Source organism: Platichthys flesus, chromosome 9, assembly GCF_949316205.1.
Source record: "Platichthys flesus chromosome 9, fPlaFle2.1, whole genome shotgun sequence".
Lineage (NCBI taxonomy): Eukaryota > Metazoa > Chordata > Actinopteri > Pleuronectiformes > Pleuronectidae > Platichthys > Platichthys flesus.
The window spans coordinates 22,239,946-22,262,269 of record NC_084953.1 but is presented as its reverse complement, the minus strand read 5'-3'; the positions used below and the strand labels follow the sequence as shown (position 1 = coordinate 22,262,269).

Sequence of the window (22,324 nt, the reverse complement as noted above, 5' to 3'; positions counted from 1 at the left end):
TGGAGCTGCGGTATCGAGGTCCTGTTGTTAAATGTGCTTGACCAATAGTGAGTCAGTCTCATTTGTCAAACATAATTTTGCACTGTTTCATTGTATATAGCATCAAATAACTAATTAAAACCAAACTTAGCAGACAAATGAACACTTGAACATCAGTTTGATAAGAACTACCTAAAATGACGATCTTTGATGAAAATGGATTTGACGTGTAATTCAACTTTTTTATTTGGCCCATGTCCCATCTACTTACACGGAGGAGGCAGGATTTATGATCTATACTGCAGCCTGTGAAGATGATTTTTTGTCACTTTTGGGGAGCTGTGATGTCATAATCATTTATATAAGTTACAGTATTTATACATTTATATACATATTCACTGTTTAGGATTATGAGAGCAAGTTGGAAGCTCTTCAGAAGCAAGTGGACCGTTATTACCCTGAACCTACTGCAGAAGAGGAGGAGCTAGAGGAAGAAGGTAGTGAAAATAATCAGACTCACACACCTGAGCGTGTCATTGTTTCTGGTAAGAAAATCTTCATCAAAAGTTGATCTTGTGCTCTTGTGGCTCACAGTGCAATGGACGGAGAGGGAGAGAGAGAGAGCTGTGTGGAGCTTTCGTAAGTGGAGGTGCTACCAGTTCACCTCCCTGCGTGACCTGCTATGGGGAAATGCTATCTTCCTTAAGGAGGCCAATGCCATCAGTGTGGAACTCAAGAAGAAGGTCCAATATGTTTCTGTGATTTATTCTCCCTTTTATCACTTGATGCTATCACAGGACTTCAAGACCGTACTGATGCTCTGTGTGTCCCTGCAGGTCCAGTTCCAGTTTGTGCTGTTGACAGACACTCTCTACTCCCCCCTGCCTCCTGACCTGTTGTCCCCAGAGGCAACTAAATTAAGAGAGAAGCAACAATTCCCACGCACCATTGTGGCCGTGGAGGTGCAGGATCAGAAGAATGGAGCCACCCACTATTGGACTCTAGAAAAACTAAGGTACAGTGGCTAGGATTTAGGTGCAGAGTAATCAAAACCCTTCCCTGCAATTTTATGAATGAATGTTGATTTAATTTGTCAATATCAAAAAATATGTTTTTACTTTGTCAATATTCAGTGTAGCTCTAAGGGCAAACATGGTAACTTGATCAATTTACAATTAAACCTAAAACATAATAGAGTGTGCAGAAAGTGAAGACATCTGAATACATGAATAACTTCATGTGTTTATCGCTGTTGATCCTCACAGGCAGAGGCTCGATCTCATGAGGGAGATGTACGACCGTGCTGCTGATGTGCCCAACACCACTGAGGACTGTGAAAATGTGATGACTGGAGGCGACCCCTTTTATGACCGCTTCCCCTGGTTCCGTCTGGTCGGCAGGTAAATGATGAACTCCACTGGCCCCATACAGTGTATGAATAGGACAGGCTGCCATTCATTTGCTTAAATACAGCACAGATGTCGACAGCAGTGATAAAAACAGAAGCCCAGTGTTTGTCATACTTGACTATTCAGAATAATGTGCAGCTATTGGCCGTAATGCCTCATATGGTGCCTGTGGTCAAGTGATGGACCATAATAATGGAGAGAACAACAACATTAATTATAAATGAATGTCCTGCTTCTTTCTTTACTTAAGTCATTTTTAATTCTGTTGTTTTTCAAGTGAATCAAGCTTCTTCCTTACATATTTTTTTTTCAAATTTCTCTGTGGATCTGCTGTGTTTCTACTGGATACCAGCTTTGCAGCTTTATCACATTGACAGTCTGTGCTTGTTGTTGTCCTACCAACTTAAAGCTTCTAAATGGGAAAAATCTGCTGTGAAGCATTGGAGAACAATATATCTTTGTTTCTCCTACCCAGAGGCTGCAGTTTCATTCTTTCCCACTCTGTCATGCATCCTCCCACCTCTCTGACAAGCTCTCCCTATCTCTCTCACACTCTCTCTTGCAGATGGGTCCTACATCTAGTCACATGCTCCTGTTACATAATATTTACTATTTCGAGCCTTTAATGTCATTAAGCTCCTGCAAGACAAGGACAAATATCAGGCTGCGATGTGAAAAATGTCCCATTGAAATATGTTGTTTGTCACCTCTTTTCCAATATGTGAGTAAAAGAGGTATATATATGTAGCTAAATGCAACACATCCAATGCAATCTATTTGTACAGAGGTATTTAGTTAAAATTTGAGTTTTGGAATATGTATTTGTTGTAATACTAATACAAAACCAAAGGCAGTCTTTAAACGTACTGCTTTAGTACTCACATAATGGGGGGCGTTTTGATTTTACAATTCAATCAATCAACAGTCAGCTTCAGTGATGTGGTTAATTTTGATAGTTTATAAAAACGTATCTATGAATAAATTAACCAACTACACAGTGAAGTAATATAACAGCCACTCGCTTCCTATCAGTGGCATCTGAAAGGTTTTGAATTAACATGATTACCCAACCTAATGCCCGAGCCACACTGGATGCATGAGCGACACATGTGCATTGTGGAGCATTAAACCTTTTTTGGTGCCCATGTTATCAGGTTAGAGCAGCCACACTGCCCATGTGAGACGCTCGTCTCAGTGGGTCTCTCTCCTATGTTCTCCATAGAGTAAAATAGACTGTGAAAATTGTAGTTCATGTTGACTGAATCCATCCATTTGTTTTAACCTTTATTGCTATTGCAGGACAGGGAGATGCACAGTTTTATATCCTAGAGTCCAGGCATTTAGTTGAGTACAGAGATACTTCTATTCGAAGAAATACAGTAGTCATACCAGATACCTCACGTAGCAGCTCTGCAGCAGAAGCTCCCTGTGTGAGAAGCTGCAGATCAGCGACACAGTCTTCACTCGCTGCAAATGCACCCAGTGCGGCCGGACCATTTGTATGTTTAACTGACTCCTGTGATACCTGGAAATGCCTCTGGAAATTAAATTGTGAGCTACAAGGTGCCTTTACCTGTCCATGTGGTCATCCGTCAGCCTCATGGTCGTGCACAGTGAAGTATATGCTTGCTTGATTTGCACTCTTCAGTTTGAACCCCCTTCAACACAGCATAAACAGATTTTGGTTCAAAATGATGAGGGTTTCCTGCAGTGGGCCGCTCCATACACTGCTCTACCACCCTTCTTGTTTGAGTGTGTGCTCTCTATTTACCTTTACTAACCTAGTTCCCATGTCTCTGGCCGCACCAGAAACCCTATTTTCAAGACGTGCATGAGCAAGCGCATGAGTGACCCTACCCCATCCCCGACCCTCTCCACCTCTGAAATTACTGAGCTGGCTGACTCGCAGCGGGAGGGTCGAGGGGAGGAGGAGTTGGAGGAGTTGGAGGACCTGGACGATGATATCTTTTTGGACGACCCATGCTTGGAGCTTGGGGGAGAGGATGATGATGATGATGATGATGATGATGATGATGGTGATGATGATGAGGATGATGATGATGATGAGGATGAGGGAGAGCTCTGCCGAGGCTCCAGCGAAGGCCAGGATCCCTTTTACGACCGCTCACCATTATTCAGTGTAGTGGGAAGGTTGGTGAGGTTTCAGGAGCATGCTGGTGGAGGAAACTAGCTCTTTCACGCTGAGACGCAGGGTCTGTTTCCCTTGATAGACATCAGCAAAACCTTATATACAATACAGATACAGCTGAATGTTTTCACAAAGTCCTCACTCTGTTCTGGATTGTGTGTGCATGATTACATAAAATCTGAATCAGGGTTTCTTCAGCACATGTTTTTTTCTTTCTTAGGTGACAAACACAGATCTTCTGTCAAATTCTGGTATTTTTCAAGCTAGGCCCTATGTTTATAAATGTATGTGTGCAAATGAATGGCGCTTACAAAATTTGGGGATTCTTCACTTGGATTATTTTCACGGGCAGCCACGACATGGTGGCAGTGGCTACAGTTAATCTTATGGGGCAACTGCGACAGTACATGAAATCTCCAGTAAAAGTGGTTCTGTTAACCAATAAGAGGCTAGAATGAAAAAATAAATGACTCAGTTTCTCAATTTCAGCCATTTAATTGGTGAAAGAAGGGACCTTTAAGGGGACATTTCGTGGACTTAGGCAGTTGCCCCATACGGTTACATTGTAGCCGCTGCTTTTACACACATTAACATAGAGCCCAGCTTGAAAAATATCAGAATTCCCCTTTAACCCATTTGGCTTTTTGTTTAGTTTCCATTGTTCTGTCCAGTTGTGACATGTAATGGAATTGCTACTGAGTGGACACTGGAGTAGACATTTCTGGGCTTTAAGGTTTATCTTTTGCTTTCTTTCTTTTAATCTCCAATCAGATGCTTGTTTATGTTTATTTCTATGCTGTTTTTTTTTGACACACAAACTCAAGACTTAATGCTTTTCACTCATATCACATTTCTACTCAGCCAGGGCTGGGTCAGTACATATCACTTGTTTCCATTAAAGGTCAAGCAATGTTGATGCTCAACGGCTGCTTGAGATGTGTGTCTCACGATCGTGTGTTTAAATGTACAGTCGTGGCTTTTCCAGAGGACTTACAGAAGCCCTGACATGTCTCATGGAGTATACCCAGGTCTGATTTGCGTTAACACAGGACTCAAATAGCGAAATGATCCAACCATACTGTATAAGCATGAAAGAGACTGAAATTTATTAACATCAAATAGCAAAGTGCAGTTCAGGAAAGACTCAAAGTCTCAAGATGAAAGAGCTGGTTTCTACTGCAGCTGTCTCTTTTAGGCATGCCAGAGCACAAGTCTTTTCATTTTGGCCTTTTTTTTGTGTCAATTTTTTCTACTTGAATACGTCTGATGATGACCAAGTGCCCCTGTTTTGCACAAATTAGCATGGGGCGAGGTGCTCTTTGATTTCTGATGTCATCCATTGTTTTTTTTTGTGTAGCATACAATATGTCAAGCTGTTGGCAGTTTTTATTCAAGCTGAGCCATGTTCGGTATGATGATTTCTGTTCCATTTGCTTTTGATTCCTTTGAGTCTGTAGGTTGGAAGCAATTTTGTTCACCTTTTTTTGTCCTGAGCATGCCTTATTTGCACCTCACCAATCTTGTCATAAGCCTGTCACTTTTTTACACTCACCCCCTAAATGTCTACCCCTATTCGCTCATGGGAAATGTGGTCTTTGACGGCAAGGTCATGTATTGTAGCTTAAAACTAGACGCTAAATAAAGAAGGAAAAACCTCTGTAATTTATATTCTCAAGAAAAATGTAGTCTTTTTCACTACTAGCCTCCATACAATCTAATTCTTATCAAAATCTGAATCCAAAGTGCCTCTAGTGTTTATGATTGGCTCTAAACATTCCATATTTAGTGTTGGATTTTCATATAGAGGCACATTCAAGCTGTACATGTTAGTGCAGTACAATCGTTTGGCAAGACAAAACATTTGCTCTCCAGCTTAGTATTGATCTAGTTTCTAATATGTTTTATTGATTAAAAGAATTGTTACAACTTATATGTTCCTTAGCCTCACCAATCTTTCATTAGTATAGTACAACATTTAAGGAGTACTGCATGTGGCCCATAATAGTTTCATTATTTGTAGATAATAGGTGTAGATAGGTAAATCCCTAACAAGTGATAGTAAAGGGCACCCATGGCCATCGCGAGAGCAGTCCCAGCTTCTGTTTGGTTGCTTTGGAGCTCTGTGTTCTGTTGTCCAGTCCAGTAAACGTTATCAAGTGTAGCTCAGCTCCTGAAGTTGCCTGTTTTTAATCTTTTTATCCTTCTCTCTCTCTCTCTCTCTCTTTCTTATCCCAATGCAGGGCATTTGTCTATCTAAGTAACCTGCTGTACCCGGTTCCACTCGTGCACCGCGTGGCCATCGTTAGTGAGAAGGGAGAGGTAAAGGGCTTCCTCCGGGTGGCAGTGCAGGCCATATCAGGTAAGGCTAGGATCCTCAGCCTCACTCTTGTTGAGACAAAGGACAGACTGCGTGTGACTTCTTGAGGGAGTGAAGTGAAGGTGCTTTGTGTTTCCCTCCAGCGGATGAGGAAGCTCCCGATTACGGCTCCGGAGTGAGGCAGTCAGGCACTGCTAAAATCTCATTCGAGGATCAGCAATATGAAAAGGTAGAGATAGAACTCGATATGAAGGTTGTTTGGGTACATTTTACCAACTCACTAGTCTATTTTTTAACTTGCTTTTGCAGTTCCAGTCAGAATCTTGCTCTGTCGGGCTGTCCCATTCGGGGATTTCACAGGAGGAGCTCCGTATTGTGGAGGGTGAGGGACAGAGCTCAGAAATGGGACCTTCAGCTGATGAGGTCAACAATAACACATGTGAGGTTAATCGTATTTTATGAGCCAATAGACATGTGTTGTGTGTGTGTGTTTGTGTGTGTGTGTGTGTGTGTGTGTGTGTGTGTGTGTGTTTGTGTAGAATACAATTTGTTCACTGCTCCAAAGCAGACATGATCCTACCAAGATTATTCCAAGTCACATCTGAGTTAACTGACAACTGATGACTGGCTACCTGGAGTACAACCTTGAATCTATATTAGAGTTCTTCACAGGTCCAGAAATTCTTGCCCAAACCCGAATTAGTGCACAAACCCCGCTAACCTTGATGCACAGGGTGTCAAAACCAAACTTTGTGTCTAACCTAATGTAATGACAGCAACCTGTTATCTTTCTCATGCTTATTGAAAAGTAGAATTAAAGTCCATTTAATGCTAGGGTGATAGACACACACACACACACACACACACACACACAAACACACACACACACACACACACACACACACCCACCCACACACACATGACTTGCAGTCTGTCATGTCCAAGTCCAGATCTTCTAAAGTCCACTCAGTTAGTTATTAAACATAATGTTAAACAGACCCGTGACCTGTGGTAATAGAATGGGACCTGGACCCAGCTGGCTGTATAAAACGTGGATCTGAACCGCACAGCTTTGGGTTTGGGTGAACCTATGAAGACCTCTTATCTCTATCAAATTTTTGTTCTTCGTTCCTCTCAGCTGGAGGAGAGGAGCCGGAGAATCCTCTGAAGGCCACTGTGGATGGACCACTAGATGCTCTGGAGCATCTCAGGATTGGTAACATTTTTACCTTCAGGGTGACCGTCTTGCAAGCGTCTAGCATCTCAGCAGAATATGCTGACATCTTCTGCCAGTTCAAGTAACTCATCAAAATATTTGCATAATTACTTTCACGATTCTTCGTAACTATTTATCACATTTCTTCTACAGTTTCATCTGTAAATTTTTTTCATTTCGATAATGTGATTTCAGTTTCATCCACCGCCACGATGAGGCCTTCTCTACTGAACCCCTGAAAAACACAGGCCGCGGCCCTCCTCTGGGCTTCTACCATGTGCAGAATGTAAGGCAGGACCACACAGCTCCTGCATAATGATATTTTGCTGCTGGTTTAAAGAGGTCAGGAAGTTAAACATCTTTTGTTTTGTTTTGGTAGATTGCTGTTGAAGTTACTAAATCATTTGTTGACTACATCAAAACTCAGCCAATTGTGTTTGAGGTGTTTGGACACTACCAGAAACAGCCTTTCCTTCCTCTCTGTAAAGACGTCATCAGGTACTATGACGATGTATTCTGCACAAAGACATAATCTATATTGTTGTGTTTTCATAATGACAAGCAATTGTGTGTTTTTCTTTCCACAACCAGTCCATTACGTCCCTGCAGAAGGCAGTTTCCACGAGTGATGCCTCTGTCCAAACCAGGTAAAGAGTTCCTCTACTTTAATTGTACAATGTATGTATTATGTTGCATCGTCTTTGTACTGGTCTGCCTGTAAGTTAGTCATCTTAGCTTCATGTTGTTGGGTGTGAGCAGTGGACTCTGACGTCTCACCGGACCGGGAGAAATCGCTGGATCTCATTCGCTACCTGGTGCCGGATGTGCTCAATGGTGCGCTGGTGGACTCGCTGTCAGGCCATGCTCTGTCTGCTGCTGGCTTGGCAGCTTCCTTCATACTGGAGGCAAACGAGCGCGCACAGTTGCCAGCACCACCACTCTCGATCTGTTCAGTTATTAAAGCTCAGAAGCCGGGTTGGTTAATGATGTCAAATCCAAGAGAATTCTGCTACTGAAAACCTTTTTTATATCAAGTGTTTGTCACAGTGAAAACAAAAGGCATGGTCTGTCATGCCACATTGCAGTTCATTGATTAATTAGTATTTCAAAGAACACATCATGTTCCTTTTATGTAGAGATACAGCCTGCTGTGACAATAAACATCAGTTCTACTTAAGTATTGCTCTAATATCTTTCCGGGTCCTGGTTGGATGTTGTGTATCTGAGCCTGTGACCCTCCTGTTCAAGGGGCAGACAGAGACCCCATTCAGTCCTGGTATCAACGTCCGTCCTAACTTATCTGATCACAACCCGTCGGCACTAAATTCTGGTCTGACTCTGAACACACCTAAATGTGTCCTGAATGCACCATTAGAGATCTGAACACAAAAAACCTCTTTGAGAGATTGGTCTGGAACGCATGTGGCCAGACTGTGTGAACGCAAATTCGTCTCTATCCCTCTCTCCCACTCACTCTGACACACACACACATTGTCATTAGACTCAGATTAGGTAAAAACAACATAATTTAGTCTTTAAGGAACAGAAATGACGTACGCGATTATTTGCATATAGAGTGGGGAAGTGAAATCTGTTCACATGGGGTCACAGGAGACACATTCCAGACACGATTTTATACCAGTTATGAGCACATGAATCTCACATTAACCCCTTATTAGATCAGATCTCTCAGGACGGATCTTAATACCAGATCACATGGTCTGATCAAGGCCCAGCAAGAACCAGCAAGCAGCATATTCTAAATCTTTCTACTGCAGTTTCTACAAGTCATGTACTAGTAGAAGGTGTAATAGTTTGAAGAATAACATGACTTGATATAAAAAAGGTGCATTTCTTGTGGCAGCATTCAGTTGGATTGACTCTCTAGAGTGTACTGTGTGTTTACTGTTGACCTGCGTGGTGGATTCCCCCTGCAGTTCCTTCTTTGAGCTCCTCTTGAACTGAATCACAGTAGCTTCTATCAATAAAAATAATAATTATATTTTATATTGTACATTATTTAGTACATTTATATATTACACATCAAAGACAATTATATTACAATATTTAGGCCATTCTGTATACATTTGTGCTGTGGGACAATGTTTCTGCTAATTCATATATTTGCAGAAGCAAACAAACACATAACATACCAAATATTATATGTTGAAGGATTAAAAATGGGAAACAATATATTTAAATGAGAATATTGTTCAAAGAGTTTGTACATATTCTGTACACAGAATAGTTCAATGTGTATTTGAAGGATTTGGGAAAACTGAGAGCCCACAGAACCAGAGCTTGTGAAGCTCAAACTGCAGAAAAAAAATATTAAGTGGTATTCTCCTTTAAGAGAAGACTGCAGAGTTTATAAAAATATGCTGAAGGAGAGGATGTCCTTCTCCAGGACGTAGTGGTTCCTGTCCTTCCCTGCATCACTGATTTCCATTTTTCTTCCCTTTCTCTTTCCTTTGTTAGGTTAGAGCCATTCTCTCCCTGTTAGATTCCTTTGTAACCTTTTATAATCTCCTTTTCCACTATAGTACCTGCAACCAAACTGACAACCATGACCCGCCCACAGGCAGGACCCTGCCACTCTAAATATGATCTCATGGTTTTCTTCGAGATCTGTGAGTTGGAAGCCAATGGAGAGTGAGTGGTCTCTATGTCTACTGTCATTAACTCTGCAGAGCTTTCAATGAAATTCAAAGTATAGAGATACTTTTGATAATTACTTGAATCAGTATCACATAAATCTATCTTGTTCTACAAATTGAGTGAGGCTTGTTTTCCTCTCCTTCCTTCCAGCTACATCCCCGCAGTGGTTGACCACAGAGGAGGAATGCCTTGCCATGGCACGTTCCTACTTCACCAGGTACGTCAGTCACACTGTGAGCAAACATTATATTTTGAATATTTTAAATACCCTGTATTTAAGAATTTTTTTTTCTCTTTTTCTGTCTGTCTGTCTCTTCTTCACCTGTGTAGGGCCTCCAGAGGAGAATCACTGTTACTATTGTACATGAATCAGGAGGTGACATGGATTGGAAAGACATCCGTGAGCTTGTTGTTGGTGAGTTTGGATTCCAGGCTTCCTTACCTTGATTAGCAAACATGTACACATGTTTATGGGTTGTTGTTACTGAGGCTTGTGTGCTTTTACCAGGACGTCTCCGCAGCACCCCTGAAGCTGATGAAACCATCATTGACCCCAATATTCTCTCCCTCAACATCTTGTCTACGGGGTATGTCAGACCCATGCATGACGACAGGTACGTTCTGGTGGAGACATTTAATGACAACTTTGCAACTGCACGATCTTTGCAACATAAGCTCAACTCTGCATCATTGCATCTTTTATATGTCTCATAACCTGGTGAATTCAAAATGTGGAATTTCTGGTAGCCACAGAGAAATGTATTTGAGAGCTGTGGCAGCTTGGCTGAATTGGAATTCGCGGCAACAGCCTGATATGAGGACCTTGCTTTGTTTAATGCTGCGGCAGCTCATGCTCTGGAATGCAACCCACTGACAAATGCATGGCAAAGTGAATCAGCTGCACTCGGCTGTGAGAAAGAAAGCATGGCAGAAGACGCACAACTTCAATGATATAGCATATCCCAGCGAGTTCCTTTGTGCTGTTATGTTAATACTGTTACTGCATGAATATAGATTCCTGTGTCCAACTGGAGGAGGTCACATGTAAAAAAATCCAGAGTGACCACTCACAAAATAAATCTTCCTCTGTGAATTTTACAAAACCCTTGTTTAAAACTAAATTTGTTATGAATTAACTTGTCCATGCTGGCTGTGCGACCCTCCTTGATGTTAATCTGTGCTTTCGTTGTGTAATTGTCATCATCGCGTTTACATGTTGCATCTCACCTTGTCGGTCACCTCACGTCTAACCACTCTCATCTCTCAATTTTGTTAAATCTGCTTACCCTTGAGCTGACCAGTGAATGAACCTTAAGAGCCTTTACATCTGCACTATACCTCACTTCTGTATAAACAGATCAGATCAGTTAATTATTACTGTAATACGCCACAAAATGAATTGTAAAGTGCATGTCTTTACCACATTATTCATCAGCATTGGTCACTAAAATTATTGTATACTCACTAACACATGTTAAACAACCTTTATTTGGACTCAGTATGATGTCATGCATTGGATATTTAACACTTCATCTTCACTTAATTCAATCCATTGTTTAACTTTTAATATTTAAAAATTATGGCTGTAATAATAAGTAAAATTTCTGTAAATCTATACAATGTCTATTTTGAAACTTTTAAAATGTTGTTTGTAGGTGTGTTGTTCGATTGCAGAAGACATCATAGACCTAAAGGGAGAAGATGGGCCTGACCGATTTGTAATGTTGAGAGAAGACAGCCCCACAGATCTGTGTCGTTGCTAATATCATACCGATATTTAGTTGCTCTTGACTGTCTTTTCTGTAGTCAGCCTGTAGAGGGCAGTATGTTTCTGTAAACGATTAAGGCCCCACAACGTGTGAAAATATGGAGCCTTTTTGTTGAAGAAACACAGTTATTATTGGAACAAAGACATTTAACTCCTCATTTATTTGTGTTTTAACATTAGAAAAACATAGATTTATAGGTGTGCAGTAACTGCTGAGTAGTACTTTATAACATATTTTTTGTCTTCACTGGATATTTAGTTTGTTATATAGACAAATATCAGTGTTGGTTTTCGATGATTGTCCTTTTTCCTTTATCTCAGTATCATCAAGTAAAACACAACGCTATTAATCGATTATGATAATTAAACCCTCTGTTTTAGTGTTTCGCCTCATCACCAACACACTCTCACAAAAGCCTTAAAGAAACTGGTCCATCTCTCTCTTTGACTGGGAGGGGGGGTCCGTCCCTGTGCTTCTCAATACAACTTAATTATTATCCTGTTAATGCCTCAATAGCCATCAATTATATCAAAGAGCACAGCACCAGGCTGCGGCCTTGTGTGGTCTCGGCTCCATCTTGAACATACTAACATCAAGGTGTAAATGGATGCTAACATTTTTCTCCCTCCACTAACAGAATGTTGTTTTTTTGCTTTTGCAGACAGTTTCTTGATTCGGACATGCCTAGGTATATTATTTTGCCTTTCTTCTCGTGCGTTACATCAACACTTTCATCTTTCTAATTTCCTCTACACACAATGTCATTCCAAGTTAGCCTTCAGGGATCCTTCTCTCCCACTCTGCCATCGCTGTCAGCAATTCATCTGTGCCTCCTTGTTTCCTCCCCCTCATGTAAAGTGAGGGAAACTTCCCTGCATGTCCCTGGTTCTGTTGCTGTGCTGGGTTATGTGTTTGAGCTGTTAACAGTCTGATGGACGGGGTCTGCATGGCTCGCTGTGCTTCATGTGGACTGTCCTTGGCTCTGTCTCTGCTGGAGGTGTCGTGGGGCCAGTGTCACACTTGTTTCCAACTTAACAGTTGCTGCAGGAACTTTTTACGGCTCATTTCAGAAAGTGAGCAACCGATATTTGGTCTCCCAGACTCTAATTTATTTTATTTAAAAGGCAGAGTCAAAACATCAACACGACTCTGTATAGACACTGCATAGGCTTGCTGTGCATAGGCCCGCTTTCACAGGAATGCCGCAGAATATCTGCAGGATTGGGTCAAATTTCTCCACAGGACACACTATATTCCTTCTGAGCCGAGATCACAGGTTTTTCGTCAGCTCTTATCTGTTGACTTCTTTGTGGTTGAACATTAAAGTTTCATTACAAGTAGGCTGTATAAGTCATACTTGCCAGCAGAGGGTGGTAGTGATCCATTAATACAACAGTTCATTTTAATCAACAAAAGCAACGAGATGCATCATGCACTTTCAGGAAAAACTCATCTTCCCTTTAACTCAGTGCAAAGTGTTTGTTGTTTTCATATTGTTGAACTTTGCAGTGAAGCAATAATTTGGATCCGTGGATATGATTTTCTTAGTTACCTCAAATACCGAGGGGCAAAGAGTGCTTTCCATCACAGCCCGGAGCAGTAACAGGAACACTAGTCACACGCTATTACTTAAGTGCTTTAATATGGATCACATCATTTACATTACCCACTCTGGCACAATATTCAAATGCAGCTATTAAAAAGTAATCCAGTGGGCCATTACCTCACCAGTAGCACTTTGCCCCAAATTACTGTAATGTTATGAATATTTTTAAATCCCACTCTCAACTCGGTGAAACTGTGCCAAAGAGCAGAAACAAATGATTCCTCACATGTTCCGCCAGAAGCATTACTTCAATCCTGGCTCCTGCATTTTTTAGGAGGTAGTAAAATGTAGAGAAGCACATGTTGGGGTAGTGTGAAGAGGAAATTGCTCACTTGTAGTGTAAGCAAACAGGTTTCTACTACTGGGGAAAACGTGTGTGTGTGTGTGTGTGTTTTAATGCACTTGTTGCTTAAAAAAAAGGCTATTTCTATAATCCCCATCACTCTCACATAGAAGCAGTCAGTTCTCTGCAGTCCCATTGTCGACTTTCCCACAAGGTCACTCAGTCCATAGCCTTTTGGGCCCAACATCTGAAGCTCATGAAGAGTACATTCAGCCTGTTTTATGGCTTACAGAAACATTAGTTTCCTTTTACAATTCTTGCTTGGATTATCTTTTTCAGATTTAAGGCTGTACCGGGCGGCAGGCCAGTGGAATAACTGGTTTCAGTGTGTGATTACAGAATCTCCCCTGAGGGGAAATAGCAAAAATCCTGTACATTAACGTATGGAGCAAATCAGAAGCAAAACAGAAAGCGGCATTGTACTTGCTTGAAGAATGGCCGTGCTGTTATTTGACCTTTTTTCAATGGGAGGTCAGGATGAGAGATTGCATCAAGTCGATAAACACCTTCCAAAAGGAGTTTTCTCATGTGGTCTCTTATGGGTGAAATGTACCATTCACTGCATAATGAGATAACAGTGTGAACAAAGACAAACACCAACCCAGCCACGCAAGCGCATAACCTCAACATACTTCCTGACTCTCACTTTCTATTCTTTTGCTGATTTCTTCTTTCTCACAGCATTTCCCTGGGAGTTGACCATAGGTATTTCACTGCCCTGTCCCTCATTTCCTCTGGCTGTCTTTCATCCCCCCTTTTCTCTGTACTTTTAGTCATCTCAGCTCTCTTTTTCTATGGTGTTGTGAACAATGCCTTAGCTCAGTTAACCTGTTGCATGCAAAAAAGATCTAACTAGCACTTTTCTGTACAGAGATTTTGAGGAATACTTATTGTATGTTAAAATAATGCTCAGTGCTTCCAGTAAATTTACTTAAATTAAATGTTTTGTATGTATTCTTTGATTGTTTCATTATTTTTTATGATTTTAAGTTCACATCCCTCTTGTTTAGCTTTGACTGCTCATCTACTGCTTGAATTCCTAAAGACCGCTGAGTAATTCTTCTTTGGTTTCTTGCCCAACAAACCACCTCAGGACCTTCTATCGCTTTGAAGCAGCTTGGGATAGCTCCATGCACAACTCTCTGCTGCTAAACAGAGTCACTCCATATGGGGAGAAGATCTACATGACCCTCTCAGCCTATCTGGAGGTACGCTACACTGTGCTCATGAGTGGAAATAAGTCTCACAGTAGTAGGGGGCATGTGTAAATTACTCTAGAGGAACAATGTTGGCTAATCCTCCACTTTTATCAACTGCAGATGGAGAACTGCACCCAGCCCGCAGTCATAACCAAAGATATCTGCATGGTGTTTTACTCCAGAGACACAAAGCTCTCAGCCTCCCGCTCCATCCGCAATCTTTTCGGTACTGGAAGCCTGAGAGCAGCTGATGGGTGAGTTTGAAATACCAAATGATAAAAACATGGTGTAGTGTCCACCCAGCAAATTTTTGTATTTTTGTTCCTTTATTAGAAACCGAGTTACGGGAGTATACGAGGTTAGCCTATGTAACCTAGCAGATGCAGGAAGCCCAGGTAAGAGTCATGTCACGGTAAGCATTCGGAATTACCCTGAGTTACCTGTGTTACCTTTAACCTTGCACCTGTTTCAACCCAGGTATGCAGAGGAGACGCAGGCGGGTGCTGGACACCTCAGTGGCCTACGTCCGTGGGGAGGAGAACTTGGCTGGTTGGAGGCCTCGCAGTGACAGCCTCATTCTGGACCACCAGTGGGAGCTGGAGAAACTCAGCCTCCTTCAAGATGTGAGGAGCTTATGCTGCTTTTCATTTATGGCATTTTATAGAAGTTACGTTTATAAGCATCTGAAGAAACATCCCACTGGCTTTCGGTATTTGAAACAGACTAGTTAAAAAATATGTGTCTCTAAATCATCTACTTAAGCAAAACCCTCTTAAACATCCTCATAATGAAGATCATTAGTCATTGCGCTCCATCTTTTTTTGTCAGATTCAGCCCCAAATTTACATATGTAGTTTACTATGCACATGAAATGTACGGCTTTATACAGATGTGGTGTGTTAACAGGAGGGCCTTGCAGCAAAATCTGTGTACCTGGGATTATGGTTTGTTTCCCAGAATTCACCATAAATGTGTCCTAGCATACTATTAAGAAAGCTGTTGGTTCTTCAAAGTTTTGAGTATAGAAGTATTTATGAGGATTACCTACTATAAATTGAGTGTGATCTCTACTTAAGATAGAGGCAGTGGTGGATCCAAGATTTTACACAATCTATGCACAATTCATAATTCAATAAGATGCACCCAAGTCATTCTTTGTTTACTATTTGCTTTATAGCTTTGAGCAAAGCCAGACCTCATTAAATATATTTTGACAAACCTATTGTGCTTAGAAAGTAAATCGCCTCAACCAATTACTGTATTTATCGCTAGCATTGTTCGTAAGTGACTAGTTTATTAAATAAGAAAAGAAGAAAAGAGGACTACTGACAGGACAGGGTCAATTCAGGGGCCAATCCGGTTACAGCTGAGGCCAGGGCCCCCTGGATCTTCCCCTGGTTAAAAGCCTGGGAAGTTGAGCAAGACCCGACTTCAGAGACACAAACTTTTTAGATGATGATTTGACTGCAGAGAACAGGCACAGGCTTTCTGAGAAAATTAACAGTTGAGAATTGAAGGCCTTAGCTTTACAAAACGACAGAAGACAGGATGTCATCAACAAAGCAATGATAAGAGAAACTGGTCAAACGAGACTATGGAAGATGTGATGGTTAATGGAAAATACAGCAGCTTCACACCACCAGATATCACAACCTACATCCTCTTAACTATGTACTGAAATATTATGATTTATGACGTTGAAATTAGTGCAGAGAACCACCTGCTGTGTCTGATAGAAGAAGAACTGGAAATAGTCAAATTAACATGTTCCATCTGCTATTTCAAAAGTAGCTTGCTTCTCTTAATTTAAGGGACATTGTCTCTTCTCAATGATTTTGATGTTTTTTTCCCCCTCCTTTCTCTCAGGTGGAGAGGACCAAACATTACCTGTTGTTGAGAGAGAAACTGGAGTCCACCATGCTCATTGGTCAGGAGTCCCTGCAGATCTGTGTCACTGAGGAGCTGAGCGAGGTTCCTCCGACCCCCGAGGTGGATCCAGAGGTCAGCTCCAGCTCTGACTTCGCCACGGAGAGGGAGAGGGAGCTCGCCGCCAAGGTCAGCCGTCATTTTTTGTGAAAGTGTAAATGTCAGGTTTGATATGTGCAGCCATTAATGTATTTTATTATTTTCTCTCATCACAAACCTACATTAATGGTCAAAGATTAATGTGATCACAAGTATGATTTTTTTCATGAACAGACATTTAAGCTCTCTCCTTTTTACAGTGTTTGCGGCTGCTCACACACTCCTTCAACAGAGAGTACGGCCATGTGTGTGTCAGTGCCAGTGAAAGCAAGGTAAATGCTTCATAAACTTCCATTTAAATACAAGTATATGTAGATTTTTCTACATGAATGAATACAATTAGATTATTGATTGTTTCCACACAATTGACCCTGTGTGTGTCTGTGTGTGGGTTTGTGTGTTCCAGATCTCAGAGATGTCGGTCACAATACTCAGAGACTCCACTTCAATCTCTGCTCTCAACACGATCACACCCTCCTCAACGTGCCCTTCACTGGTGGAGGGTTGCTATGGCACCACTGAACTCAGGTCAGTGCTAAGACTTTTTATCCTTGGCAGGCTTTATTATGTGTACATGGCAGTCCAGATTACGTTTTGTGTAGTGTATAGATTGTGTTTTCTTTCTTTTGAATATAATGTTCTGTAGCTGGATGACATGAAGCACGGAGGATGTTTTTTTTTGCTGAGTTATTGTGAAGTGCATGAACTCCATAAGGTGTAGGTTTTAAGCCTCTTCTTTTTGTACCACAGACCCCCCATGCCTCGCTCTCGTGCGGTCAGCCCCGGTCCTGACAGACAGCAGGATCCAGAGGCCAAGAAGTCCAGCAATGGAGTCCCTGAAGCAAAGCTCCGCATTCGCAGATTTGTCCCTGACATCCAGGAGATTAGAGTCAGGTGAGTAAACTCCAAAAACTGTGATCACTTCGAGCTGTGACGATAACCCTTTGGTTTCACATGTGGTCATAACTGCCCTCTGGTTTTTCAGCCCCATCGTGTCAAAGAAGGGTTACATACATTTCTTGGAGCCACACACCAACGGATGGGTGAAGCGTTTTGTGGTGGTGCGGCGGCCGTACGTTTACATCTACAACACAGAGAGAGACGCGGTGGAGCGGGCTATTCTCAATCTCTCATCTGCTCAGGTGGAGTACAGTGAGGACCAGCAGGCGATGCTGAAGGTGGGTAGTTCAACGAAATCCCCTTGATCCTCTCTCTCTGCTTCTCTTGTGCCATATTAACATTTGACTTTGTTTCCTTTCTGAACAGACTCCAAACACATTTGCTGTGTGCACAGAACATCGTGGAATATTACTTCAAGCGACAAATGACAAAGAGATGCATGACTGGCTGTACGCATTTAATCCTCTCCTTGCAGGAACTATCAGGTAAAAAATACAAGGTTGTCTTTCTGAAAAAGAATAATTTAATTGATAAAAGTTTGTATAAAATGTATGAGGTTAAGTGTAATGTTACATAAATATAGTGGTAATTTAACTAGACAACGAATCATAATATTGCTTTTTGCCGGAGCTCTTCTCCTTCTGGATCCAACATCTGAAATTAATATCATTGTTTCTTGACAAACTACAGAACATCTTTGAATATCACGAGAAATAACCACTGATAACCTCACAGTCGACCCCTTCCAAACATTTCCTGCTTCGCAAACGAGGCAATTTTTGAGTGGATTTTTCAGAATAGACAGTTTATTACACCATCTTTTTTTTTAAAGTCCTGATACGTAATAGAATGTGGTGTTGATGTGTGTATTGTTGTTAGTAAAGTTTGTATATTTAATTTATCTCTTTTTATCTGCTTCCCAGGTCAAAGCTGTCGAGACGACGAGCCGGACAGATGAGGATGTGAAACAACACCCTGAACAAATATCATGAGCGAAGGTTGATCGCAAAGACTTACATGTAAATAGATCCGTGTCCTGATCGCCTCTCCCCTGTGCTAAGCCCCACCACCACCATCACCACCACAGACAACCATCTTCCCCCTGTGCGTTCTCAGTTTATCACTAGTGTCCTCTGCACCTAAAGCGTCCATTTTCGTGTCAGGCCTTTTGCTGCAGTGTGAGTCCTGTAGTCTGGAGAACCTCTTCAAAAAGCTGTCACTATACTGTACTGGAGTTTGTTCAGAGAGGGATGAATGAAGAAAACGGAGGAAGTAGCAACAGGTTTCTTATCTCAGATTACATATATATGGTAATGTACTGTGGTTGTTGTCAGTGACACATCAAGCCTTATACATTTATTCCTTAAGAAAATGCAGTGACATTTATCTCATCTGCAGCCGCTGCGGCAGTGAGGATCACACTGCTACATTTGCAGTAAATAGGCAAACATGCAGATTCCTCTCTACTCTACTGCTATATATACAGTGTCTAAAACAGGTTTGCATACAACATACAGCAAGGAAATGCACAAAAAAAATAGAAAAAAAAGACAGTTGACTGCAGCTCTTCTGAATATTTCTCTCTTCTTTCTGGTCTGTGAATCCGGACTTTGAGTCGTCTGCCTCGTGTTGCCGAAAACCGCATAGCAACTTTAGCACACACAGCCTGGCGGGGGAAACGTCACATCATCATAAACTTCATGTTCGTGTGGCATTTTGATAAGTCCGTGTCATTTTAGCTACTTGTAGGAGCACTGTGGGTATCTACATTCACATGTTAAGTAATCAGATATCATCTCATTAATCCTCCAAACTTAAACTCATTCTCTACCTTGATTTTTTATTTGTTTTTAAATGTGATATATTTAGATATTTAACAGCTTAACTATTTATTTCTGCATGTATTTATTGACAAAGACATTTATATTTCTAAAGTAGTAGTACCGTGCAATTTCTGCACACTGCACTTTTTAATATAAGTTCCTTCAATGTTTGAATAACTCAACCCTGTCCCACGTGCAATTAATAACAATTCCGTAGCTTTATGATTGGCCAGTTTCTTTACCTGATTGAATAATGATAACGTCCCCTCTAAGATTCGGATAGACACAACAACTAACACACATCTGACCAGATCAATACATCAGGTAAGGGATATTAAGGTGGTCCATTCAATAGTGCACAAAGCTACCTTGTTAAATGATCAAAAGTATAATGTGTTCCTCACAGCAAGAAATAAGAAACAGTTTGAATGAAATGTACAGTATATTGATTAAATGTAGTGCCTCTCTTATCATCATACTGTATGGGCGTACTGTACGGTATGCCTCCGCAACAGTTGCTTTGAAACTACATCCTTCATGCTGCTATAATACTGTTCTGGAAGTGTCTGCAGATAATAACATCACATTTCTGCATCGTCATCATCATCGCGTCGTACATATTCCGACAAATCATCTCACGTACTGCAATGTTAGATTTCAAATATGGCAATCAGATGCTATGTGATACAGAATGTTCCATAACACACAGTATACTTCATTCTAATCTATGCTATAACATTATATGGATTGTCAAAGAACATATGTTGTAATTTGTCCAACAATCAATGCTGCATCGACCCTCTTTCCTTTTTCAACTCTGTCAGTTTGAAGGGTGAGCGTGCCTCAGGTCAGCCAGCCTCGAGAGCATGTTCCATAATGTACAGAAAATAAAGTGTCACTTACATATGCAGGCAGCATCTCAAAGCATTGAACCGTATTATTTCTCTGTATCTCATATCAAAGTACATTGAAGTGTGGCAGTAAGCTCTGACACCACCTCCCCATGTTTGTATCAGTGATTTCAATATAAAAGTCTAATGTAAATTTCTCAGATTGGAAAGTATTCTGTGTGTTGTGGACATGTTTTAAAGTTATCCAATCAAACCCTACGTGTGTACTACTGTCAGTCTTTATAACTTGATCTAACAGTCTAGATGTTCATATCGTTTTTTATTTGTTTTGGTGATCAATGTTGCGATCACAAACGTTCTTGGCAGAGAGTGCAGTCCTACTTTATCCAGCTTTACTTGTCATCACACATGCCTGCTGCACCGTGCATCATCACTGTCTCATGCACTCGTCTCTGTCTTATATCCTTTATAACCCAATCTGAAAATGTCAGCTCCACTCTGATCTTAATGTTGAGATCATTCCTCTCGTTTTCATCGCGCCTTTTTAATGTGTATCACATTCGAGCCAACCAAAGCTTTGTTGGCACAGTCACAAACAAAATCACACTGAATGTACGTCAATATATAAAAACAAATGCTTATTTTGCTGGAGTGGTTGTGTTGACTTGTGATTCACAGTCGGGTTCCCTATTGATTGTAAGTGGGTGATTATCAGGGAACGAAACGGGGCATATCTGATATATTGTATCCACTGATGTGTGGGAGGATGTAATTGGTCGATCATTGCCCTGTAGGGCTTCTTGTACAGAGTAATGCTGTAGGTTTCCTTCCTGTCAGTCTTTCACTCTTCTACCATCAACGTCATGCTCCGACAGCCTTCACAACATCTACTTTTTCTAATCCCTCCCTTTTGAAGGAATATCATTTCAAATGTATGTGCTTCCACTTCTGATTTTGTTTTTCTCTCGCACTATCAAATGATTTTGCATTGTACATAAACATGATTGCTGTGAACATTGTATTATAAAGTTGCACCCATTTACAAAACCTTAAATGGGCAGTAGTTCAGTCAGTGTCTCTGAGTGTTGGAGTTTAGCGTCAAATGTTTGTGTACACTAAACACATTGTCATATATCAAATAAACATGGAAATTATGCAACACAAAGTCATGGACTCGTCTTTCTTCTTCTTGTTACTGTATTTTTTATTGAACATGGTGACCTGCGCTTATTTAATTTTAAATCAATCATTTATTTAAACTGGTCGTCTCATTGAGATCTGAATGTATTTTTCAAGAGAGACCTGTGACCAGAAAATACATTACACTGATTATTCCCCAAAAGTACAAGATACACATGTATAATGTATGTGATTATAAAAAAACTTAAAATGCCTAAGTGAAACGGGAGAGTGTAACTAATTGAACTATGTTAAAATGCCTTGTGACCTGACATTTTACCCTGAGAGCAGGCAGTGTAAACATTACACTATAAAGATATAAATCCTGACTGCTCGAGCTCCACTATGTTGTCAGACTCTAGAAACTCCGTTGATAATTGAATAGGGAATAGGAGCTTCGCTAAGCAGGACATTTTTGAGATACATTTTTAAGTCGCTTAGATCACCATGTTCAGCAATGGGATAACCTGTGTACACCTCCAGGTTTCAAATGTCAAGTTGTTATCATTGCCAACTGTGCCAATTCATACCTACTTTATGCTGACCTAATATTTTATGTTTGGTTCAGTTCATACTCAGCACACATTTGAATTTATTGACCATTAGGCAACAACTGACTCAAAGGTCATATATTTTTAACAAGGGCAGGGCAATAAATAAGGACAAATATTATCTCAGTATAATCTTTATCAATAGCCATATAACTAAAATGCAATATATGAAGTGAATTGTTTATGCATTGTGTTAGCACTGCAGTGAGGACGTATAACACATATTTGTTCGACCTCACATTTCTTTAATGTTTTGCTGGTCATCAAATGCTTGTCATTGCTCATAAAGAAGAGTTTAAATCCACAACCTTCACTCAGGAGCAAGAACTTTCAACTGAAAAGTAATAACA

The 22,324-nt window shown here is 40.8% G+C and overlaps 1 protein-coding gene across 5 annotated transcripts in view; it reads left to right on the top strand.

Annotated features, from left to right (window-relative positions):
• Positions 1 to 21,409, top strand: part of kif1aa (kinesin family member 1Aa) — a 40,240-nt gene extending 18,831 nt beyond the window's left edge. For 2 of the 5 annotated variants that reach the window (XM_062395428.1, XM_062395424.1), the window contains 27 exons: positions 386 to 476; positions 574 to 722; positions 816 to 994; positions 1,245 to 1,379; positions 5,778 to 5,896; positions 5,998 to 6,083; positions 6,164 to 6,293; positions 6,993 to 7,152; positions 7,266 to 7,356; positions 7,450 to 7,568; positions 7,662 to 7,717; positions 9,614 to 9,722; positions 9,879 to 9,945; positions 10,059 to 10,143; positions 10,237 to 10,342; positions 14,128 to 14,151; positions 14,540 to 14,654; positions 14,766 to 14,899; positions 14,979 to 15,040; positions 15,123 to 15,268; positions 16,512 to 16,700; positions 16,871 to 16,942; positions 17,077 to 17,198; positions 17,421 to 17,564; positions 17,656 to 17,848; positions 17,937 to 18,055; positions 18,494 to 21,409. In XM_062395428.1, the coding sequence (XP_062251412.1) occupies positions 386 to 476; positions 574 to 722; positions 816 to 994; positions 1,245 to 1,379; positions 5,778 to 5,896; positions 5,998 to 6,083; positions 6,164 to 6,293; positions 6,993 to 7,152; positions 7,266 to 7,356; positions 7,450 to 7,568; positions 7,662 to 7,717; positions 9,614 to 9,722; positions 9,879 to 9,945; positions 10,059 to 10,143; positions 10,237 to 10,342; positions 14,128 to 14,151; positions 14,540 to 14,654; positions 14,766 to 14,899; positions 14,979 to 15,040; positions 15,123 to 15,268; positions 16,512 to 16,700; positions 16,871 to 16,942; positions 17,077 to 17,198; positions 17,421 to 17,564; positions 17,656 to 17,848; positions 17,937 to 18,055; positions 18,494 to 18,536 (3,045 nt within the window). In that variant the 3' untranslated portion in view covers positions 18,537 to 21,409. Of the gene's footprint in view, positions 1 to 385; positions 477 to 573; positions 723 to 815; positions 995 to 1,244; positions 1,380 to 3,197; positions 3,540 to 5,777; positions 5,897 to 5,997; positions 6,084 to 6,163; positions 6,294 to 6,992; positions 7,153 to 7,265; positions 7,357 to 7,449; positions 7,569 to 7,661; positions 7,718 to 9,613; positions 9,723 to 9,878; positions 9,946 to 10,058; positions 10,144 to 10,236; positions 10,343 to 12,158; positions 12,186 to 14,127; positions 14,152 to 14,539; positions 14,655 to 14,765; positions 14,900 to 14,978; positions 15,041 to 15,122; positions 15,269 to 16,511; positions 16,701 to 16,870; positions 16,943 to 17,076; positions 17,199 to 17,420; positions 17,565 to 17,655; positions 17,849 to 17,936; positions 18,056 to 18,493 lie in introns of all 5 variants that reach the window. The other 3 variants (XM_062395425.1, XM_062395427.1, XM_062395426.1) reach the window with 3 other exon arrangements.
• The last annotated feature ends 915 nt before the right edge of the window (positions 21,410 to 22,324 follow it).